The sequence below is a fragment of the Syngnathus acus genome, chromosome 10, assembly GCF_901709675.1.
Source record: "Syngnathus acus chromosome 10, fSynAcu1.2, whole genome shotgun sequence".
Taxonomy (NCBI): Eukaryota; Metazoa; Chordata; class Actinopteri; order Syngnathiformes; family Syngnathidae; genus Syngnathus; species Syngnathus acus.
Window position 1 is genome coordinate 9323583 of NC_051095.1, and position 23723 is coordinate 9347305.

At 41.5% G+C, this 23723-nt stretch overlaps 1 protein-coding gene across 2 annotated transcripts; it reads left to right on the forward strand.

Moving 5' to 3' along the window:
• The first annotated feature begins 962 nt into the window (after positions 1-962).
• On the forward strand, positions 963-12652 carry fgf24 (fibroblast growth factor 24). 2 transcript variants are annotated; one of them, XM_037262392.1, is made up of 5 exons: positions 963-1617; positions 1751-1787; positions 7110-7278; positions 10563-10669; positions 11626-12652. In XM_037262392.1, exons 1-5 carry the CDS (start codon positions 1586-1588, stop codon positions 11896-11898), a joined length of 618 nt encoding a protein of 205 aa, XP_037118287.1. In that variant the 5' UTR covers positions 963-1585; the 3' UTR covers positions 11899-12652. The 2 variants fall into 2 exon arrangements, with proteins under 2 accessions (XP_037118287.1, XP_037118286.1); XM_037262391.1 differs by having other exon boundaries at positions 968-1617; positions 7110-7287.
• The last annotated feature ends 11071 nt before the right edge of the window (positions 12653-23723 follow it).

Consider the following 23723-nt stretch of genomic DNA (forward strand, 5'->3'; position numbering starts at 1 on the left):
ACACCTCTCTTTCATTTAAATGTCGGGTAAGTTATAGCACGTTATTGAAATAAAGAGGCTAGAAGGGGAGGCGGGCTGCATTTCAATGCTGTCTGGTGAAGGTGCACGCCAATCCACAAAGCGGCGAGCTTCTCAAAAGCACAAATAACAAGCTGACCAGGGGACAGTTCGTTTCTGTCAGGCGGGGGAGCAACGCAATCGGGACACGGGGTAGAAACGCTCTTAAGAAAAATAACATTAGCGGTCGTCTAATGAGGTCGTCTTATTAAAATTAAAATAACATTTGCAAGAAAAAACGTTTGTGTGTAAATCAAAGTAAAGTTTGCAAGAAAAAAACTTTCTTTGTGTGGAGGGGGAAGTACACGACATACACAAATTAGAAATATAAAATGTCAAATGTGTTTCTTTTAAATATACGTGTTAGAAATATCTATCTTAGAAATGAACAAACACATTTGTATTTAAAATATCAAACATTTGGAACATTTCCTTTTAAAATTGGAAAAACATGCAAAAATGAACAACTTAATGTTTAAAATGAAATATTTATATGACAAAATACACAATGGAAAAATTAAATTACAAACTAAAATGACCATAAAATTCAACTTCCCAAAATATATAAAAATCACAAAAGTGACAAAAGTTTATTTTCAAAAGGTTGCAAAACATTTTTAAGATCGCTTACAAACCATATTTCTTTCTATAATATTTTTTTAAATTAACATTGAATGTATATTGAAGTCAGAATAGTGCCTGTTGTGAAATAAAAACCGCAACAAAATCAACAGATGCCACGTTCCAAATACATAAGTCGTTTTTAATGTTAAAAAAAATCGCACCGATATTCGCTTTGGCATTTAAATGACTCCCTGCACTGACAGTGGGGGGAAAAAAATAAAAACGTGAACCATCACCCAGAAGGGAGGTGATGGAGGGTTTCGGTGGGGGTAGTGGGGGGTTTGTTGTGCGCGATGGGAAGCCCGAGCGTGCTGATGGTCCGTGGGATTACCCTATCAGGTGCAAACCGCTGACATGTTTCCACCCACCAGCGAGCAAAAAGCCTCACAGTGGCCCAACGGGCAGCCGCAGACGCGCAGCTCAGCCCTCTGACAGACGCCTTTGGATTTCCTCTTCATTATTACAATATTTAGAATTCACGGACAGGTGGAAAGGACGCTTTTTCAATAGACGACACTTGCACAATAAAAAAAAAAAAAAAAAAAAAAGACAATGGCCCGTGCAAGGTGTAGAACTTCCCCTCGTCAGGTACACTTTGGGAATTTGTGATCTATTTTTTCCATCATCTTGGAGAGGATAACAATCGGAAAGTGGGATTTTGTTTCTTTTGGTAAATAATCTGGATAAATCGTCGACAAGGAAGCGCCTCATGTTGCCTCGGGTGAGCGTTTCACCGCCGGACTCCACCGCCGCAAGAAGCGTCTCCTCGCCGGAGCCTTGCGCGTAAAAGGCGCACGGACAGCCGCATCGGAGTTCCAGGAAGGCGGCGGCGGTGGTGGCGGTTCGCCCCTCCACCCACCCCCGCCTTCTTTCCTCTGTGTGTCGAGCGGAAGCAGGTGTCAAGATGTCGCCGCTGCCTTCCAGGTTCTTTTACCTGTAAGTGCCCCCACCAGCACCACACCTCCACCTCAAAAACGATCCGCATTCTTTCCAATAGAAGTCGCTGAAAACGCTCTTTTATCTCGCGGAATTGAACTCACTTGTCTGACATGTGTGTGTTTCCTCTCAGGTGTTTACATTTCCTGGTCCTCTACTTTCAGATAAAGGTACGTGCACCTTTCTTTTGCTTTTGTAGTGATGCACCAATCACACACCCAAAAAAAAGGCTTCGCTTTACAACCACCGCCATCAGAACCAACACTAAAATATAGTATTAAAAAGGGGGGAGGGGCAGTAAACATGGAAATGATTTAGTTTAATATTTTGCAAATGAAACTTTGACATATTTAACAGTTCTGAAAGTTTGTTATTACCACGCTACACTTAACAAATTGGAATAAATAAATAAATAAAGCCTCTGTTTCCTCCACTTCGAACAATAACACTGGCGAAAAAAATAAAAAAGCTGTCATCGTTTATTGCAAAATATTTTGCTGACCTCACTTTGAGAAGCACTGCATGTGTGTGCTTTTAAATGTTCAATAAAGCAGGGTCTCCCTAACTGAAGGTGCCAAATTGAGTCCAAACTTACCAATATCCTTATCATGCATGGCCATAATAGTATCACAAGACAGGAAACGCACCCAAAAAAAAGTCAGCATATGATACATCCCATTATCTAGCAATATTCTACGTAGGATACCAACAGTATCATGATACATGAACTGCATGATAATCAATATGAATGGAAGAAAAGCATCAACGATCTGTCATGATTTCTATGGGAAAATGTCATATAGAAAAATAATCAGTTACGAAAGAGAAAATATCCACATGATCCAGTGTCAATAATGTATCTCAAGAAATTCACAATATTTGTTTAGTTTTTCTTTCTTAAACAAATTCACTGTCAATTGGAATATATTGTATATATACTTTAATATTAGCAGTTGATAGGAATTTCAAAATGATTGTTTTTAGATTAATAGTGACTAAAGCAAACTAAATATTTAAAAGAAAAAGAAAAAAGATCCATTTGGAAAATATTTTTCATATGTACAATGCGTATAAAAAATTTTAAAGATAAAAAACAACAACCGTTTTCTTTTGATTAATTTGATATTTAGTTATTTTTAAAATTATATTTTGATTGTATGACTTAAAGGCAGCGGATTGCATTGGTCTATTTCAAAGTTCAAATATTTAAAGTGAAAAATATTTTTTTAATTGTAATATTTTGTTGTATTCTGTTCTTTATATGTACACATACACATATTTTTAAATTATAAAAAGAAAAGACCCTACTGTTTTAGTTTCGTCTTATAAATGCAGATGTACGTATGTATAAAATTATTGAAAAAATATTTGGATTTTATGGCAGTGGGTCATTTTTGTCTATTTGGAAAATTTAAATACTGAAAATAAAAAATATTTTAAAAATGTAAAAAGTCATAGTTTTTTTTTAAGTATTCCATATTTTATCTAAAACAAAAAAATTCCAAATTTTTTGCATTTCTTCTTTGAAACATATTTTTATTTCAAAATGAATATTGAATTTATGACCAAACATGCAGCAGGTCACGCTGACCCATGATCATTTTTTGGCATAGCAAAGCACAAGAACCCCATAGCAGAACCATTTTAAAGCAAAAAAAAATGCAGCTTCACCTTTGACCCCTCTGTTGTACATACCTCTGCATGATGACAATAATATTGATGTCGAGTGCGTTTGGGCGAGCATGGCACCCACTAGGATGATCATAGACTCAATTATGAGCGGGCATAAAATGAGCACTAGTTGATGTTGACCACGCTTGCAAATCTCATTTAAAGTGTGTAGCAATTAACCACAAGTGTGTCATAGCTTGTATGTGCACCTCAATTAGCAGCGTGACTTGTGTTTTTACAGATACTCCAAACTGGGAAGGGGGGGGGGGGGGGTTAACAGCTCCTCTTTGAACAGATGCTTTGCTATTTTTTCAAGGGAGGTTGCTTGTTTTTTTTTCTCTTTTTTGCCCTGTTTTACGAGCGGCGTCTCACTTTGAACCGTAAGCACAAGCAGGCGTCTGCGCACCTAATGACTCGCTCGGTCAGCGTCGGGAGAATGCCGGTGTACTACAACGCTTTTATTTGACACCCCCCCCCCCCACACACACACACACAGCCCGCACCCTGGTGGGCTTCTCCCGCACCGAGTTATGACCTGTGACGTTGAAACAAACAAGCCAGAACGTGTTATGTTTTAATATAAACCTGCATTTACTGTAACGTGCATCATCATGCGGGGCGGCATGGTGCAACAGAGGTTTGTACCTCGCATAGGTTCTGGGTTTGAGTGTCATTCTGGACAGATCATTTTGCTGTCACTTGAAAATGGCGGATGTTCTCTCAGCCTAGTTTCCAAATCAAAGAAACTCAAATGTGAAGGCGGTACAATGTAGATGAGCTCAATTGTGACGTCACAATGCGGCAACAACCCGAACGTTCCGCTCACAAACGTATTTTCAGAGAAAAGGCCAAAATCGGGTGAGGTCAAACTTATTACAAATATAATCCCCCCAAATATCAGTTTGGGGTTTTTACGTTTTATTACTTTTCCATTTCAAAAAAAGCCGAGGACATTTTTCAAAATTTGGGAAAACGTGTGTTGTATGTTTCAGCGCTGTTCAAAACATACATATTGTGATTATCAATCTGAAGGCGGCCATGTTGAGTAACGTTACCCTCAGCGGCCACTGAACCGATACAGCGTCATCAGCAGCAGGTCACAATGGAGGGACTGGAAGAGTCACAGAAAGGCCGAAACATGACTTCCCCACAGGTTCTAATTTTGCCATTCAACATTGGTGATGAGTAAGGCGTCCCGCTTGATGCGCCCGTCTTTGCCCGTCGTCGTGCTCGTGACCCCGCCGCTGTCAAAGCGTTAACGTGGAGATGGATGCGACCAATCACCTCCAGCTTTTGAAGTCGGCAGAGTATCGTCTTTCAAGTGGTCTTTGAAGACCGAGAATGGGGGGGGCAGTCGCGGAGACGGCGGCCTGATAAAAAGCGCCGCCGCTCAGCCGCGTTGGCCGCTTTTGCCTTTCCCGTGACAAGAAGTGCAACTTTGCACCAAAACACACCTTTGTGTTTGTTTGGAGATGGCCAGATGGGAGATAAGTCCCTCAGCGGGCTTCTTTTTTTTTCCTCCAACTTTTAAGCTTCACTTTAAGAGGGTTGATGAGAGATGATACTGATCTTTGTCTTTGCTGAGGAGACTCTTGGATATGTTTAATGTGCAAAATGGGGGCCGAAAGCTGTGGCATGGGGCTCCACAAAATAAATGATGCTTTAAATTATTTATTATGAATTGGAACTTTTGTTTCAATCGGTGAGCTTTTAATTCTTGAGTCATTTGGGGTACGCATAGTAGTAGTGATGTGTGATTGGCGTGGAACATCGAAAATGTAAAAAATTTAGTGATTATGCGTGATCTCAGTGTGAAATAGGCTCGTACGAGGCGAAGGTTTTAGTACCAACGTAAACCAGTAGCCCCTTTCGCCCCGTCATTTGGAAATTTTCCACCTTTCCACTGTTCTGTATAAACTGCACCAAGTTTCCCCCGCACCTGGTGAGCTGCTAATCTGCGGCGGATCCTTCCTCGAACTTCCTCTTTTTATGTCCTTGATCCACGTTTCAGGGATCAACTTGTCAACTTTTGACATGAAAGCGGGGGAAGAAATGTGTCATGGCATCGTATTGTTAAACCTGTTGACTCATCATGACATGTTTGCTTTTGAGCTATCGAGTGCCCCCACCCCAAAAAATGGGGACAGGCTCTGAATCTTGACATTTGGAAACCACACCAATCCCTAATGCAACCTTTCACCTTTGAGAATATGACGCCGTCTATCGCCACTGACACACAAGTCAGAAAAATGAGATTATGCCATGACAGTGTGTGCTTTGACGCAGAGACATGGCATCCTGCAATCACATCATACGTACCACCGTCTGTTTTGTTGTACAGAATAGTCCATCAGTGACAACTGCTTTCAACATAAAGTGTAAAAAAAAGCTGCTGGTTTAGTTTTAGCCTCACACACAGACTCCCCCAAAATTGAAAGTGCAATCAGATAAATAGGTGATGCCAGATTTTGGCACAATGCAAAAAATAATTTCCGGACGGTGACCTTTTGACACAACTGGGGGTCAGACTCAGAAAATGTATCGGGAACACATTACCAATTGAAAGAATTGACATATTTCACTCCATGTTGTTGATTCATTTGTACAGATAAAAACTATTAGTCTTTTAGTCAATCTAAACAACAACTTATTGTTTTAGCTACCTTGTGAGTCTTACATCAAATTTTCGGACTTTTAAGGAGTCGTCGTAGCACGGCTGCCATCTTTCCCATGGCTTGCGCTGGATGTCATTAATCGTCTTGGGTTAGAACAACAAGAGAGCTCGGGGTATGTAATGCGTATGTAATTAGCCACCTGAGAACCGCCACGTAAGGAGCCATTACCGTGCAATTACCGCCGGCGTACAGCTGTGGAAACAAGGTCCCGCTGCAGATTCCAGGGCTTCCGAAAGTATACGTTTGCCCACTCGCTCGCGCTTGTGACGGAGCCGCCCCTGCGAAATAAGTCGTCAATTTCCCATTTTTTACACCGGGTCTAAGGTGACTCGTAAACATCAGACAGGTGACGCCTTCGGTGATGGCCTTGTGGATTTCTTCCATACTGCGTTTTCCGTGCGGGATGCCTCAAATACTTTAGTGACTGTAGTTCGTATGTCTATATTTCAGGTATCTTGAGTTCCTTACTTTCTGCACTGTTGACAGCTATTGTATATAACTGTCAGCAAAGACAGTAAGTAATAGTTTGAGTCCTTTTGCCACCGTTGTTAATTTATGGAGCATACTCGACCCTACGGGCGGATCTTTTTTGGATGATAGTGCGACTTCAGGTGTATAATTGCTAGTGGTGGAAATGCAGGTAAATCAACATGGCCCTCAGGCGCAGCACTTGTTTTTTTTCTTTCAAACTTCATCAACACGTCCAGCAGTTAGCTGCTTGTAAAAGCCGAAAGTACTAAAGTCCCACACGTGGCTCGTTTTTCCTGGCTTGTTTAAAAAAACATTCGCTCTAGGTCTGGGCCATTAATCAAGTTTCATGATTATTGTGAGTTAATTGCTGAGGATATTTTTTACATATTGCTTTGGGGAAAAAAATAGATTAATTTGAAATTTGTGTGTTTTTTTTTTTAATGATGATTATTGTTTTGGCTGAGGTGCACTACTTGCACAATAACGTGGCTGGGATCAGACTTGACATCCATCTCGGTAATTAAGCAGCAAGAAACCTAAATCACCACTAACAAACATAAAACATTATATTCATTGTGATGCTGTTTAAAAAACAAGACCCGCCAGTAAGGGATTTTGGAAGTGGATGCAAGTTAATGCTAAGAATAAAAAAATCCTTCCTTGTCCTTGCTCCAGGAGTCACAGCAGAGCTCTCCTGACTTCCGTATCTACATTGAGAACCACACGAGGAACCCGGACGACCTGAGCCGCAAGCAGGTCCGCATCTACCAGCTGTACAGCAGGACCACGGGAAAGCACGTGCAGATCCTCGGGAAGAAAGTCAACGCCAACGGAGATGATGGGGGCAAGTATGGTATGGGAGAATTCCTGTGCATTTCACCCACACGTCAAACTGTACAGGACAGTATATTTGTATATTGTAGCTAGCTATTATAAGTTGATATATTTCAGAAACTAGCGTGAGAATCTTAATAGCTAGCCAAGAACGGAGTAAACTAATCTTCTAAAATAGATTATCACCACCCACGGCACAGGAATGGAATGGTATGACTTAGCCAGGTCGGAATGAGGTGGAACGTCAGCTAGCAAATATGCTACCACGCATGCTAAAATGGTTAGCAGCTCACAACAGCTGACTCTGGGAAACAGCAGCATTGAAAAAAATGCTTCCTCGCTGCTTGTTGGAGCTTGAGTGGAAGCAGATCCTGTTTTTTTTTTTTTTTCTCCTTGCGAGGAAGCCTTGCCAGTTGTGCGTCGCCCCCTCGTCCTCTCCCGTCTGCCCGTTCAGCTGCGGTACCTGGCACCTGCCAACTCCCAGCACTTACACCGCCCTTCAGTCGCCAAGAAGACATGTGCTGCGCTGTTCTTATCACAAATGACTATATTTGTTATTTTTAGGAAGCCATGCTCCTCCATGCTACTCTGTCACCCGGGTGGCAGTGCGAGGCTTTTAAACAGATAATATCGACAATCTGGAACATTATCCTCCATTTTTGACAGTCGGGGTCAAAAGATGTCCGTGGCCCATATTGCTCATACTGTTATGCTACATTCACATTTTTTAATGATTTACTTGTAAGATGGGCGTCTCAATGGAATCATATTTGAGGAAAAGGTCATTTGGTATCATTATCTTCAATGTTGAACGTCGTATTTGTTCCTCTTGTTTTGGGTGTTTGCATTGCCATAGACGGTAAAGTGGTCGCTTTACAAATATGGTTGATTAAAAACTGATCATGATACACAAATGCCTACGTTATATTAACACCGCAGTCTCCACGTTGCTGCAGCAGCCAATTTTCTTGCTGACCTAAGTCGCCTGGATAATCCTTTTACTCCTTGCCAAGAAGTAAATCTAGGAGACTCTTGTTCTCTTCTTCCCTTGTTGTTGCTGTTTGTTAGCATGTCTTAGTCTATTTGGCGGGAGTGGCATTTTTTGCCGCCCTCAGTCTCCATCGAATAAAATATGTGTCCTGACTGACTGGTAATACGGCAGACTTTCTTTTCTATTGTCGTTGGTGTTGTCTCATTATCAGCTTGGTTGAAGTGCTCCATTGTTTTGTTTTTTTACTGCCCTGAGTTCTCTTTAGGATCAAAATTGTCTTCTGATGTAATTATACCAACTATGGGTTTATACCCACTAGGTGATTTTCCTCAAAATGATAGCAGGTCCCGATCGTGCCCTTATCTGGAAAGATGTTTTGTTGTTGCCCTTAGTCTCATTCTGGATAAAGGTTATCGCTATGGTGAGATTTAAATATGTCACAGCCTTGTCCTCCATTATTGCTATGTGTTCTCCGCTGCAGTTTTTCATTTTCTTGCCGCCATTAGTCTCCTATCAGACAAAATGTGTCTGATCTTTACTTAGAAGTAAATCCATGAGTAAATCCATTCTCCGTCGTTGCTAGCTTGTCTCATTCTCCCCTTGCCTCCCTTTTCTTCTCACCTTAGTCTCCCTTCAGATTGACTTGATCTCTTTACTAAGATGTAAATACGGGAGACCCCTGACCTCCTTCGTTGCCGCTGATTCATTTTCAACTTGGTTGAGGTGCTCTCTTTTCTTGCGGCCCTTAGTCTCCTGTCTGAACTAATTTTGCCTTTACTAAGAAGCAACTAGAGGAGACAGACAGCATCAGACAGCATCACAGAATTGCATTTTTCCTTTTTTGTTACACGGCGTCAATAAAGGCACCGCATGCCCTCCTTTTGTCAACCTAATACCACTTGCTATGACAACATTGATTTGCTGCTAGTTTACGCTTAATTAGCGCGGCTCAGCGGACAGCGACTCAAGAGGATCCCGTTAAGTTTGGCCAAAGCTTCACTTAATGTCTCCTTTGTTTCTGAACACACACAGGCAGAGAACAGGGGACATTTGGAATAAAAAGATTAAAAAAAATTGAGGCCTTCGGGTATTTTGGCTGTTAGTATTTTTGGTTCCAGGTTGTAATTTTTCCAACGCGACCCCACATACCAATTAAAATGCAATCATTCTTTTTTTTCCTATTTTGGGACATGTTACAAACCAAAACAGTCACTGAATCATCATTTCATTAATGTCTTTGCTTTTTTTCGTCAATTCTATATGTCCTGTTCTTTAAAGGGCTGTAAGTTGTTCATTCATCAATCATTTGTATTTGTTATGGTGCAAGAATATTTGTGGACCCTGAAGTTTGGGCTTGCGTACCCCACTTGGAGAAGCACTAAGGAATCCAGACGGTACAAAAACCTAGCAATCTAAACTTCCAGTGGCTTAAGGCTCATTTCATCTTCCTATTTGTCCCCGTGTAGTTTAAGGCTAGCAGGAGGTTGAAGGCAAGGGGAGCCCATCCCCGTCCCTGGGGCCTATTCTGTCCTGAATGGCTGCCCTGTGTGTTAAACAAATGGATCATCTTAACTTTTTGATTGAGTGAGCACAGACTAAAGGCAGACTTGAAACCTAATCCGGCGGAGGTGGGGGGGCACATAACCACTGCACAAATGTTTGGCAGCCCTGCTTGAAGGGCCCCCGCCACAGACAAAGGGCCACCTCGCGGGGGTTAACGTCAGAGAGGGGGAACAGGGAAAGAGAGAGAGTGTGTGTGTGCGTGGGGAGGGGGCGCACAAAATGAAAGAGCCACCGACTGGGATGCGTCCTGGGAGTGGACTACTGCTGTGTCATCTTAGAGCCGCTATTGGTTTTTAGCATGCATCTTAACCTGAAACGATGATTTGCCATAAAAAAAAAAAACTTTCAATCACAGTGTTAATTGCGTCCATGTTTGGTGAGCATGACTTGTTCTCCACTTGGCTGCATCTTCTTGCTGCCTGTAGTTTCATTTCAGATCACGATTGTTTCCCTTCAGCGAATACGGAGTGTTTCATTTGCCACTTGGCTGGAGCGCTCCAGTTTCTTTCTGCCTTTAATCCCTCTTTGGAAAAAATAAAATAAAATTGTGCGATAATATCATTGTAAAGGCAAAATTTGCATCCCAGCGTCATATTTAATAATACAAATAATAATAATAAATGTTCTTTATAATGCACTTTACATTTCCAACAAACCTCAAAGTGCTAGTATTTATGTAAAAGGATCAATTTGCTTTCATTTGACAGCCCTAATGTTTGTTTCTCTTGTGTTTTTTTCAGCTCTTCTGGTGGTGGAGACAGAAACCTTCGGCAGCCACATCCGAATCAAAGGAAACGAAAGCCAACACTACATCTGCATGAACGAGAAGGGCAAAATTGTCGGAAGGGTGAGTGTGAATTGTGTCAAACCAAAACGGATATTTCCGAGAGGGAGCTCGTAATCCGGCCGGTCCCCCTACTCAAAACAAAACCCCTTTGATTACTCTGGGCCCGTTGCTCCATTACGTAACTGGATCACTCAATTAGCCGCTGCAATGGCCACAATGCACCCGCACAGCTAATGATCACTTAGGAGGAATGCAATTATGTCACCTGCTCAAGACAGGTGGTCTCTGGTTTTGCGTGCCGGGTAAGACAGTAGCGGCCTACCGTTATTTATTTCTCATGCAAATCATCCATCAAATGCTGTTTCATTCCTGCAATTGAAGGGCGGGCATTGAGGTTTTGCTTGGTTTCAATTACAATGCAAATCAAAAGTCAATTGCAGCACACATTCTGTTAACAAGATTATGGAGTGTGTTTTCTCCGTCTAGAAAAGTAAATGGTGGAGAACCTCGCTGTCCTTTTCGTGAATTAGCGCGTCTCATTCTCCACTTAGCCGCAGCACTCTTCGGTTATTGCTGCCCTTCGTGTCATTCCTGAGAAGCAAATACAAAGCAAACGCAGTGGCTTTTCTACGTTGTTATTTGTTAGCATCAACTTGTTCTGTGTTTTGTTTCTCGCTGCCCTTAGTCTCCTCCAGATATATTTGTTCTCCTTAGAACCAACGTTCTACTTATTTGTAGTCGTTAGTTCGCGTGTCTTCGACAATTGGCAGTAGCACTCAGTTTTTTTTCTCGGCCCTTAGTCTCTCTTTGGATGTCTCTTTAGCATAGAGACGTAAATGTAGGTGTACTTTAACTCTGGAGGCCAACAGTATTAGTATGAATTATATTCTTGCAGCAAAAGTCCAATACATTTTCAGGATATGATGAACAAAAACTCATCAGTAACAGCTGGAAAGATTGTTTTTTTTTTAATTCGTGCTTAATATATTTTCTTTTTTTCTTTTTTTTTTGGGCAGCCCGATGGCAGGAAGCAGGAGTGCGTGTTTGTGGAGGAGTTCCTGGAGAACAACTACACAGCGCTGGTCTCGGCCAAGTACAAAGGCTGGTACCTGGGCTTCAACCGCAAGGGCCGGCCCAAGAAGGGCTCGCGCACCACCCAGCGGCAGCAGGAGGTCCACTTCATGAAGCGGGACCCCAAGGGCCGCGAGGACCGGTTGGAGGAGTTTCGCTTCACCCCCGTCACCACACGCACGCGGCGAGCCCGCCGGCTAAAAGCCAGGAGGAACTGATTGATTGATGGGTTATTTGATGGATTGATTGACAGCACTCAGGAGGGCGGACACTCCATGGACAGTCTGGTATTGAAAGAACAAATTTTTATTTTTCTACTTGATGCGTCTTGCCGTCTTATTTATATGTACGGAGGAAACGTTTGAGGACAGCGTCTTTGTTGACCGTCAAGCCAGGAGGTGACGCAACGCCATAAAAATCAGCCAAGTGGGATTTATTGGAATCTTGTTTGTGTTACCCCGCCCTGACAAGGATGCCATACTTTCCACTAAAACAGGACGCCATGGAGACGGGAGGAAGAAGGCGGAACAGTGCCACCAGAATGACTGTGTTGCTTTGAGTGCAATATTTCACACAGCATTCTTTTTTTTTTTTTTTACCCAGTTTTACGTCTTCCACCTTCATCACAGACGCACTACTGGACTTGCCATAAATAACTCCAGAGGTTTTTTGTTGTTGTTCTTTTTGGTGACGAAGCCCTACCTCCTGGTTTCTGTTCTTTTTGTTTTTTCTAATGGGGCGCTCCTTTAGTGACTTTGCCACCTTCTCTGTCCAATAATGTGTACTCACCTGTCTATTGGCAACTTTACTAACAACATGACACACACATTTATGATCTTTTTTTTTTTTAAATGTAAGCAAAAAATAATTTTATGACTATTATTAAGATATTTATTGCCTCCCCTTTGTAAATAAAATGTGCTAAGTTTTATTTGGCCTCTGTTAATAAAATGAGGACTATATTTTAAATCAGTGACGTCAATGTTTTTATTGCAAGACAGTGGTCCTTGGGATCAACTGGGTGAATCTCCTAGTAGCATTCCGAGGTTGGGATTTGTTCAGAGAGGCTTCTTCATACCAAAATGGCCAACTCCCTTTTCAGTTTCGGATATGGGGCCTTCTTTGTACGTCCTCTTATGATAGACATGTCCATCAAATCTCAGGATAATCGGTGAAATTGGTGTGGGGTTTTTTTTCTAACTTTGCAAGGGCTACTACTGAAAATAAAGTTGTTAAAAAATTGGCAAACCAAAATGGACAACTTCCAGTTCAACGTCAAACACGTATTCGTGACACTTTTGTCAAGATATGTGCACTAATGTTTGTGTTGGTTGCTGACACGGGTGTCCGGAGCAAATAAAAATAAAAAATAAATACTAGTGGGTTCTGCAAACTAAGTTTTGGTGGAGGGGATTCTAGCAATCTCTATAAAAGACAAATGTTTACCGATGTTTGCACGATTTGCGACACATGCCCACAGTCTCCTCATGGATAAAATTTGTAAGTTTTCTTGCTGCCTACAATTAACTCTTGGATATATTTTTTCTTCCTGGCTTTATGGTCTTGATGCTGTGCTTTTACGTTCCACAATCTCCCATTGTCATGTCAACAAACAGAGGCAGAGATCATTCAGACAAAATATCCACTAGTCCACCTCCAGACCTGTAGGGGGCAGAGAAAAAACAGACACATCACAATTCACAAAACTTTGTCAGATGCCACTGACAGCCATATTGCCTACAGACCAGCATGTGAGCTGGGGGTACTAACAAGAGAAAGCCTGTTAGTGAAAGAAGAAAAGCTTAAACAGAGAAAGCAAAGAAGAAAAGAACCCAAGGAGACTCCTCAGTTCCTGGCCACGCGCAACTGGTAAGAAATAGACTTGAATGCCAAAGTATGAAGTTTGGTTAATGCTTACTTTGTTTGAAATGTTTGGTTTGCGCTACAAGTTGTGTTTATCTGAATTTTGAGTGGCTCAATCAATTGGAAGTATTCACAAAGGCAAAGTGGATGTTTATGTTTGGTTTGTGCTTCTGTTTAAACACTCAGTTAAGTTGCTTACTTACTTTTACTCAGTTACTTATGCTTCATATTTTCCAGTTATATCAAAGTCAAAGTCAAAGTCAGCTTTATATATTTATATATATATATATATATATATATATATATATATATATATTATATATTTATATATCATGCAATTAGTGAACTTAGTCAAACTTAAAATAATGCAATGTTTTCTGTGTTTATAAGGTAATCAACCTAATCACCCTCTAATTAACCTTGCAATAAATTGCAAAAAAAAATAAAGAAAAAAGGGGGAAAAAAAGAAGAAATGATTTCAAGTTGGGGTAATGAACGAAGGATAAAACAGGACAACCCATTTTCTATCGAGCATTGTTTTCCTGTTGCCCGCAGTCGCCTCCTTTTGTCAAATTAGGTGTCTCCTTATCTTAAACAGGTAAAAAGAGGCCCATGTTGCTATCCCATGAGTCTGCATGCTCCACAGTCTCCACTTTGATGGAATTGCTATTGCGGCATTATCAGTAGGGTAACACTAACCTGTCTCACGGCGGTCTAATCCCAGCTCACGTTCCCTATTGGTTTTTGTCTGTGCCCACAATGTCTTCATGGATAAAATCCATAGTTTACAGCCTTAGTTCTTGATGCTGCAATACAATCTGCAGTCTCAGTTTTTTCGCAGTGCCCCATTTTCAAGCGGAGATCCAATTTGGAAATCACAGCAAACCAAAGTTCCCCTCTCTTCTTAGCGTTGAAATGTGTCATGTTGTTTGCAGTTTTGTGCGGTGCTCCTGACAAACGACCCATTCAAAACCGAGGCTAGTCCTAAAAAGCATGATGGCACCACTGCTCGAATATTTCGAGATCATACCGAGATGATTAGCGCTTTGCTAACCTCGGAACACTGCTAAGGACAGAGTCTTCTTTTTGTTGTAAACACACAAACGGCGTGGACATTTTTCCATGTTTTAGGAAAGGTGCTGCAGGAATGCGCAGCGGCATGCTTTCCCGAACTCTGTTTACAGGAACCGTCACACTGAATGATGATGCCACGGCCAGGCAAAAAAGGGAAGAAAAAAATACTTTGGGTTTGAATTCCCAGCGTTGCTTCCTTCCATTTCGACCCCCCCGGAGACCCCCCACCTCACCCTTCCCGCTTACCTTGACGGGTACGTGTGGTCAACTTTTAACAGCAGATGATTCACTGCCAACATGATAGATCAGAGCTTGTCTCCGATGGTGGAGTTAAAGCAGAAAAGACTTTTCGGAATGTTTTATGTCCCTCTCTCTGTCTTTTTCATCTTGTCTATGAGCTACTAAACCATATTTTCCCAGTGGCGGGCGGTAAGTTTCAGACTTGGGCCTTCAGCGGTTATTTACAGTAAGCGACCTAATCCACCTCTTATCACATTACAAAACAACATACAAACTGTTATCTTCTAATATACATCAACTCCAAACCTGTACGCTACAATATAGTTGTTTACAATCAATATTAAAAAAAAAAAACATTTAAATAAAATACTAATATACATCACCTCCAAACCTGTACGCTACAATCTAGACATTTAAAATACTTTGACTTTAGTTGGATTTTTTTTTTTTGGGCTAACCCTAACCCTAACCCTAACCCAAAATCAATTTCTGTGTTAAATCAAGCCAGCCAGCAACAATGTCGGTTGACCCCATTAAGTGCCTAAAAAATTTTTTTTAATCATATCCGACATTGTAAATCAATCTTTTATATTAAAAGTGGATTGGTAGTGAACTCTATCAGTTTGATGAAACATTGAGTAGGATGCATTTGCAATAAATAGACGGACTTTATTTGTTTGAAAATTGAATTAGGCTTCATGGAAGAAAAGGAATCAGGTCAGGCATCTCTCACAAGCTCGAGAGGCGCTATAGGTGGAAATGCACAATATGCTAATTGAAAAAGAGGAAGAAGGGCTCTTGGGTTAAATCTCTGAATAAGACTAACATATATATTTACACGTGAACTTCATTTAAATTTGCACCTAGTAGCTCAATATCCCAAACTTTTTGTGCTTCATGTACAATGCGAGTCAGCTTGACACAAAGTGAAGCAAAGCTCACCAAAATAACAGAAAGAAGGAAACTCCTCCGATGGGTTTTTTTTCCCCCTCATAGGCATACCTCAGGATTACCCAAGTGTGTCAAAAAGTGCATATTGACATTTAAACCAATAAGGGGAGACGCCATTTTTTTTTCTTCTTTTCTTGTGTGTGCGCGCGTAAACCTCCTGCCAGGCTTTTCTCTGACTCCACCTTTGATCAGTGGGCCCAATCACTTCCAAATGAAACATGGACCCCCTCTCTTTCTCTTTCAAGCTTTAAATGTAGCCTCGCTTGCCAACTGGTTGAGATTCTATTATTAGGGCACACACAATGGATACAGTATGAGCCGCGGACAGGGCGAGTGAGAAAAAGACGGTCGTCACCACCACACACTTAACAATTAGCTGTGCCAACAGAAATGTTTTTGCTTTTAACAAGATTTGTCTCCGCGAGTTTTAGCGGAGGTGAGCAAAAAAAATAAAAAAATAGCCGAAGTGATACGTTCCAAAGCAAACAAAGCTCAGTTTCGACTTTTCACAACTCGTCATTTACTGTCAAAACAGGAGCGTGGCCACTCATGGCTTTATGGTTGCTCCCTTTTAATGTTATTTTATTTTATTTTATTTTTACCGCCGTGGCATCGTCGCTGAGGAGACAGTGTGTGTGATTGTAAAGAGTGTTTTTACAGGATTACCAATGTGCTTACTGGATGTACTCTGTAGCACTGGTGGAAAACGCAGACCGATGCGGTGGACTTTGCAATAACAGCTATAATGCAAACCACAATGTCACTCGGTTCAAACGCACGCCTGTTGGGCTCATTTGAGACTCAATTGTCCATTGATGTGAATGTATGTGTGAAAGCTGCTCTATGTGCTGACCACTCTGGGCTGTCGCTTCTTGGTTCAGTCATTTGAAAAATGATAAGGTATCATCCTTTTCAAAAGGGATTTGTTATACTACACGGTGGACTCGAGGGTGGCATGTCTGCCTCACAGTTGAAAGGTTGTGGGATCGAATCTCGGCCTGAGGAGTTTGCAAAAGGTTTTTGTCACCATGACGGCCAAAGGCAGATTTAAATGGCAATCTAGCTGTATTTGTAGAAATGTATTCATTTATTTAGTGTTTTCAATGAACCTGTTGGATTTTGTTGCTAATCAAAACAGCAGGCCAACCAACAGTGCCTTTCGTATCCGGGTCTTTCAAGGGAAAATAGTTCTCGTAAATTCCACACTTCAGAAAAGATTATCAACTGAATTTGTGAAAATCTACCCTGCACTCTCCACATTTATTTTTTTTCCTCCACTTTTCTCACATCGACATGCATTCGCACAACGAGGCACTCTAAGGCGGCCAAAGTAGCCAAAAGGTCCAGTTGAGACACTGGCTGCTTTTTTTGTTTGTTTGTTTGTTCTCACTCTTCTTTCCGCCCTCTGTCTGGGACGAGCATGAACTTCTAGCTGACATCGAGTAGCTCAAAACGGCCATGCTAGCATACCATCCATCCGAAGGAAAGATGAAGATGGCAGGCGTGCTAACCGCTTGCCCGCTGTGCTGCCCTTCAATTCCAATCACAGAATGTTATTCAAACATGATTTCACCATCCCCGATATTCGCACGAGTGGAAAAACAAACACAAGTTGAGAATGCGTCCTCCATTGAATCATGTGGCTGCTGTCCATTGGTGGGAAAGTGCTGATTAATTGTGTCATAGCCCTGTGAGAAAGTACGCCCAGCGCGAAGCACTAATTACGGGCCTGGGGCAGAAGGGGAGCATTGAGGGGGTTGGCCGAGAGAAAAGAGGAGGGTGGAAAAACTCGACAGTGAACAATGGCTCATGTCATATCTCAAGACAATGAGGAGACCAAAGAATGGCAGCAAAGGAGAAGTTAATGAGCTGTGTCACCTGGTATCTGACAGAGGACGCTCTTGCTCACATTGAGTGTCAATTCAAGATGACAAACACTTCCAATAACTGTTGCTGCTGCTGCTGTTGTTCTTGCTGCAATTGATGCTGGTGGTGTGTTTAAGGCAGGGGTGTCAAACATTGCAATTTGGGTTCAGAATGGTACGTAAAAGTAAATGCATGATCAGGAGGGATGTCCCAATCACATTTGCCGAGAAGTCGGTCAGTCCTGATCAGACACCTCGGCAGTGCATTTGGAAGAAAAGGTTAGACTGTAAATAATTGACCTTTACATATCACATATACTTTACAAGTTTTTTTTTTGAGTTTGAAACAGATTTTTGCATAATACTCATAATATAAAAATGTAAACGTTCTCTATTTGAAACTTTGGTTTCTTTCACTGGATTTCACCTAAAAGTGTCATGTTGATTAGCGGGCCCATTAGCGTACGCTCTGCCACACAGGCCGCTTGACAACGTTGTGTGCCCTCTCCGTGTTTACGCTCGCGTCGACCTCTCGCCCGAGGTCTCTTCCTAGGTCCCCGCGCCGCTAATGCGACACATGTTTTCATGAGGCAAGACAAGCAACCCCGCCATGGTGGCTGCTCTCCACAACTAATGATGTCAAGTGATTCCCGCTTCACCAAATCCCCCTTTTTAAAAGCAGGGGTCAGTACGGGGGGCTCGAGGAGGGGTCGGTGAGACGAGGAGGGCAGCTCGGATGATTTTTGTGATTTGATGCTCATTGTGGGGATATTGTTTTTAATTGCCGCTCTGCCTGGATTCCCCGCTGCCTATCGCAGGACATTTAGGGCAACCTATTTTCTGTGACTCACCTACCGGTTTATATTTACAACTCCATAGTAAAGTCAGATTAGCGTAAAATTAGAGCAAAACACCATAGATGGGCTAACGAACAGAATCAATGTCACCGGGTCATATATCTTCCAGTAACAGAGATTTGAGTGGCGATACATGAAGACTTCAATCACACTTCAAACATTTTCTTACTTTTTAAAGAATGGATTCATGGAATTTCCCTTTGTTTTCATGCTTTAGGTGACAAACTTGACGACGTACCCAATTAAACCACTGCACTTCGAATGTGTGTTATCATAAGTGTTTTTGTGGAAATGGTCAGGCTTGTGAATAAACGGGGGTGAGAAGTATCACGACGAGTCCGAGACGATGACTCAAAGTAATGGAGCATAATGATGTCTCGACGCGGTAGTAGCTCTGGTGGGGGCGGGGGCAAAAAAGACCCACGAAGCTCTCGGGTCAGGGGTTGGACAATGTGAACATTCAGCTACTTAGCTTCTCTTTGCAACTTTGTGACAAAATGTGTTTGCCCAACACCAATTAAGATGCCTGTGTGCGCACTCCGGTCAATGGGTTTGACGGGGAGGGCGCTCCTGCGACGTGACATGTCCCTGAGCACGAACAAGCCGGCCTGTGTCCTCGCTGCCGTAATTGGTGTCCCTTGCAATGCGCCGCTTCCCAGGGTCCCGGCCTTTGTGTGGCAATGGCACTGCTAAATGAGGGGAGTCGGGGCTTTAATGGAACTCCTGTGAGCATTAAACAAACACACGCCCCCCCATGGCCCAGCCTGGTGCGTAGAACAGCTGGGAGTCGTGTGATGGAACTTGGGAGGACATCCCTGCCGTCCCTTCGCCCGTTGTAGCTTTGAGTGATGTTCTCTCAGGAGATCAGCTCTGCCAGGATGGAGCTGCTGGTGGCCTGCAAGGACGGAATGCTTGCTCATGTAGAGGCAGTAAGGGCAGCATGGTGGTTAGTATGTCTGCTTCACGGGATAAGAAACAAGATTTTCTTTCTCTCTTTGACGTACTATGATCACTTTGCAAAATGTCCGTGGTTAGGGGGTGGGGGGCAGTCATATAAGTCAGACGGCCTGTTTGTGTGACCTCCACTTAGAAGAAACTATAGGACTAACTAAAGAAGGACTAAGTGGACAACTTAAAGGCATGCATCCAACACAAACATTGAAAAGTTATATTTGAACTAGTCTAATCATGGTTTTCTGATTCATATTGCTTTCATGGAATGAGAATGAAGCGGATTATTTGGCTTTCACGGAATGAGAATGAAGCAGATTATTTGATCTAGTTTTGTCCTACCTTTGTTGACGACTAAAATCCAATCACGTTGAACATTAAATATCTTGTCTTTGTTGTGTATTCAATTGAATAGAGTTTGGAAATGGTTCTGTTTTGTTTTTGTTCACACAATATCCCCAAATCATTGAAATTGAGATTTGGGTGTTGTATAATGTAACCTAACTATGATTTCCATTTGACACCAGAGCAACTGCGATTGGCTGGTAAAAAGAACGCGGCGGCTCCAAGGCAGGCAAATCTCTGCCCGATTTGTCAATGGGGGGCTCTTGAGCAGTGTGTTGATATTGTGCGGCTAATGTGTTTGCGCTGGCTGCGATAGAGGGGATTAGCTCCCTTTGTGGTGGTCTCGCCGGCACCGCAGACTACTGGACTTTGAAAGCATACTAGCCAACTTACTCAGCGGACAAATCAAAGCCGCCTGAAAAATGGTTTCCCCTTCGGGCACACGGTTGACGGCTTGACCCCTTGTTTGGGAAAAGGTACGACACGCAAACGCACGCACACTCACACACACTTGCTGTGTTTGCAGAACGATTGTGGGTCAAGGTGACAAATGGCAAACACCAAATAAATCTTGTGTGCGCTGACCTCCTGCCAAGAATCCAGCCAACAATTAACCCACCTCCTCGTCTACTTACTAACATCGCCCCCCCCACACACACACTTGTTGTAAAGCAGGGAGAACATCTAGCTAAAAACCAAAGTTGGAGAGTGTTAATTCACAAAAAGACCATCTTCCGTCAAAGTACTTTGGATCTCAAGGTCATGCATGTCCACAAATAAATATAAATTTGAAGGGGAAAAAGTCATTTGCTAACCAAAACGGCAGCATGTAAACAACTTCTCAAATGTATTTTTCACTTTCACTTATTTTTCTCTCATAAACTGAATTTGAACTTTATATTGTTATTCAAAATTACATTTTGGTAATATTCTGACGTTTCCCCCCCACAGCGTTAAAAGTATTAAAACTTTATCTTATCACTTTATCTTATCACCTTTTATTTTCAGGCCTTTTTTTTCTCGTAAAATTCAAACGACATTTGCATGATTTAATATCAATAATTTGATTTACTTTATTTTGGTAATATTCTTACTTACTACTTAAAATTACTACATAAAATTCCAATTACATTTGCATGATTAAATATCAATGATTTACTTTATTTTGGTAATATTCTTACTTACTACTTATAAAATTAAAATTATCCTTAATTCTACTATTATGATTTGTTCTCATACACTTAGAAATGACCAAAACAATAATGACTCATTCATCGTAATACTATTCTGACATTTTTTCTTGTATCATTGAAGCTAACATTATTTTTGTAATATAAAAATGAATTATTTATAAAACACTCTAACATCGTCACTTTTGAGTGAAAATTAAGGCTAATAAATTATTAGCTAGTCAATTATTACTAATATGTTCTTTTTCGTCACAGTGTTGCAGCTTGGTCTGAATGTAATTCCCACGATAAAGGGGGATCACTATATTAGATGATGCACTCAACGCTATAACATAGAAGTGCTTGGTAAATACATCACATAGCATTTTCATCCAAGTGTACAAAACCATGGTAATGTCTGTAGGTGATGTGCTAAATTCCAGAAGATAAGGCCCCAGCAAAAAAGGAATGCAAATGTGTGTTAGAATTCCCATTCCCCAATTGACCTTGCGTCCCTTTTCTACCTCTCTAGACAATCGCATTGCATGCAATTAAATAACCTGAGTAAATAATGACATATAATTTGCTCTTGAAGGGCAGATTGAAGCGTCACTTAATCCAGTTAGGAGCGACTGACTACCTGACACCCAGCCTGAGCCGCGGATTAGCTACGACGCCTTCGCTGAGACCGTTTTAAACGAGATTAATGTCAACGCATTGACCTGCGTGAACGTCTCCATTAGCGATGGTATTTGAACACAGCACAGCCTCGGGCTGATCAGCTGCCGCCGCACTGGCGTGTGGATACACATATATACGAAGTTATATCGCATCCGACAACAAGGATGTTGTTCTTCTGCATGCTGTTATTCGGCCTTCCTCGTGTTCTGGGTGGTGGACTGCTGCGTTTGTGTTTTTGCTGCGGATCTATGAAAATCCAACGACAAGACTGGATTTTTGACACCTCTGTATTGTTGTTGCGTAAACATGGTGCAATCCCCGTAAAAAACATACAATAAACATTTTCACTTTTATTCCTCAAAGTGAAGCAGCCATTTTGTAGTTCATATTCAAAATTCTATCATTGGAATTGTTTACAGTACGTCAAAGAATCGTAATGCTTTTCAATACTCACCACAAGATGGGAGAGGCAACATATATATATATATATATATATATAATTTTTTTTTTTTTTAAATCAATGGGTTTCTAGTCACAGTTTGGATTTTTCCATGACTGTTGTATTTTGTTATTGCGGGAACGAGCTGGAGAGCATTCGCATTTGCGAAGCTGTGTGGTCTGAGCAAATGTCGGGGAAAAAAACGCCTGAAAGTATGACAGCTATGATAAACTTTTCCCTAAATAAAACACAGCAGACAAATGTGTTGCTACAGGTGACAAATGAAATAAACTTTTAGCAAATTGGAGGAGGCGAAGTCATGGTTTCAATCACAGACCGCACAAATAACATCTAAAAAAAAAAAACAGCAACTGAAGACCTTTCAGCTTAGCCACTCACTACTACATGTTGAATAAACCATGGTATGATAAATAATCATGTAAAAAATACTACAAGAATAAAGTTCTACTTTTCTGAACATTTTTATGAAAAACAGCCACACAAAAAAGTTTTAATTTTATGACAAAAAACAAAATATAACGTGACCCGTAATACAAATACAATCTGACAAAAAATACAATACAAAATAATTGTAATATTAGGATTAGAATACTTGAACTTTACATGAAAAAAAATCTTATTCTTCACACACCTGCCACTGGCCGTTTCTATTAAACACTTTTTTTGGGGGGGGGGGGGACGGATGCGCCCAAACCAAGGAAGCCCACCCGAAAGAGAAAAACAAAAGAATATTGTAATATGGCTCCAACAATAATAAATAACAATAAAATTCTGAATCGCAAGTTTTTGTGTTTCTACCTCCCGCTGTGAGAGGGCACTTTGCGACTTTTTCCCCAAGGTGATCTTTTTGTGAAATCAGATAAAAAGTGCTAAGCGTCATAAATTTCATCTCTGCCTTTTCTCCTTGTAGAGAAGGGAGGGGAAAGCGTCCCAGAAATGTATTTTTTTTTCCAAAGATTTGTGAGCCTTCACTTGGACCATGGTCCAACCCCACCCCCCTCCCCCTTCTCTCGCCTTTTCCCACAGACCTTGTGAAGCTAAAACACGTCCAGTTTACATCTCAACTGTGCTGAGTTGCAGCAAAGCGTGAAATGTTTCCACTCGCTGGCGGAGCGTCTGCTTAATTTTAACTCATTTTTATAGATGTCAGAATATTTGGCCTGGATTAAAAGAGCTAATCAGACACTGGTGTCTCGATCAGACTTTCCCAAAACCTTTTAAATGCTGCACATCTTAATGCATTGGTACAAAGTCACCACACCTTTTGTTAACCAACACTCTCAGCGTGGCCCACTACCCTTATCCCAATACTAACCCCTTACTCAACAAACTAGTAATTAACCCTACTGTCAACCCAATCATCTAAGCCAATTCCGAACGTAATCCAAACTCTAACCCTACACCCAACTATCCTGAATAACTAGCAGCTATTCCTTAAAATATAATGGCTAACCCTTTAATCCTAATCTTTACCTAAACCCCTCACGCGTACAACTAGAAACTAACACAGCCCTAATCCCTGACCCTAAACCTGCCCTAACAACTATCATTGTGAAGAACAAGCCACCCTGGACCTTCACCCCCCCA

Excerpts from the sequence above, each read along its gene's own strand:
- fgf24 (XM_037262391.1), top strand. The coding sequence starts at position 1,586 with ATGTCGCCGCTGCCTTCCAGGTTCTTTTACCT. Across the intron at positions 7,288-10,562 it reads AGATGATGGGGGCAAGTATG|CTCTTCTGGTGGTGGAGACA; the intron begins GTATGGGAGAAT and ends TGTTTTTTTCAG. Across the intron at positions 10,670-11,625 it reads AGGGCAAAATTGTCGGAAGG|CCCGATGGCAGGAAGCAGGA; the intron begins GTGAGTGTGAAT and ends TTTTTTGGGCAG.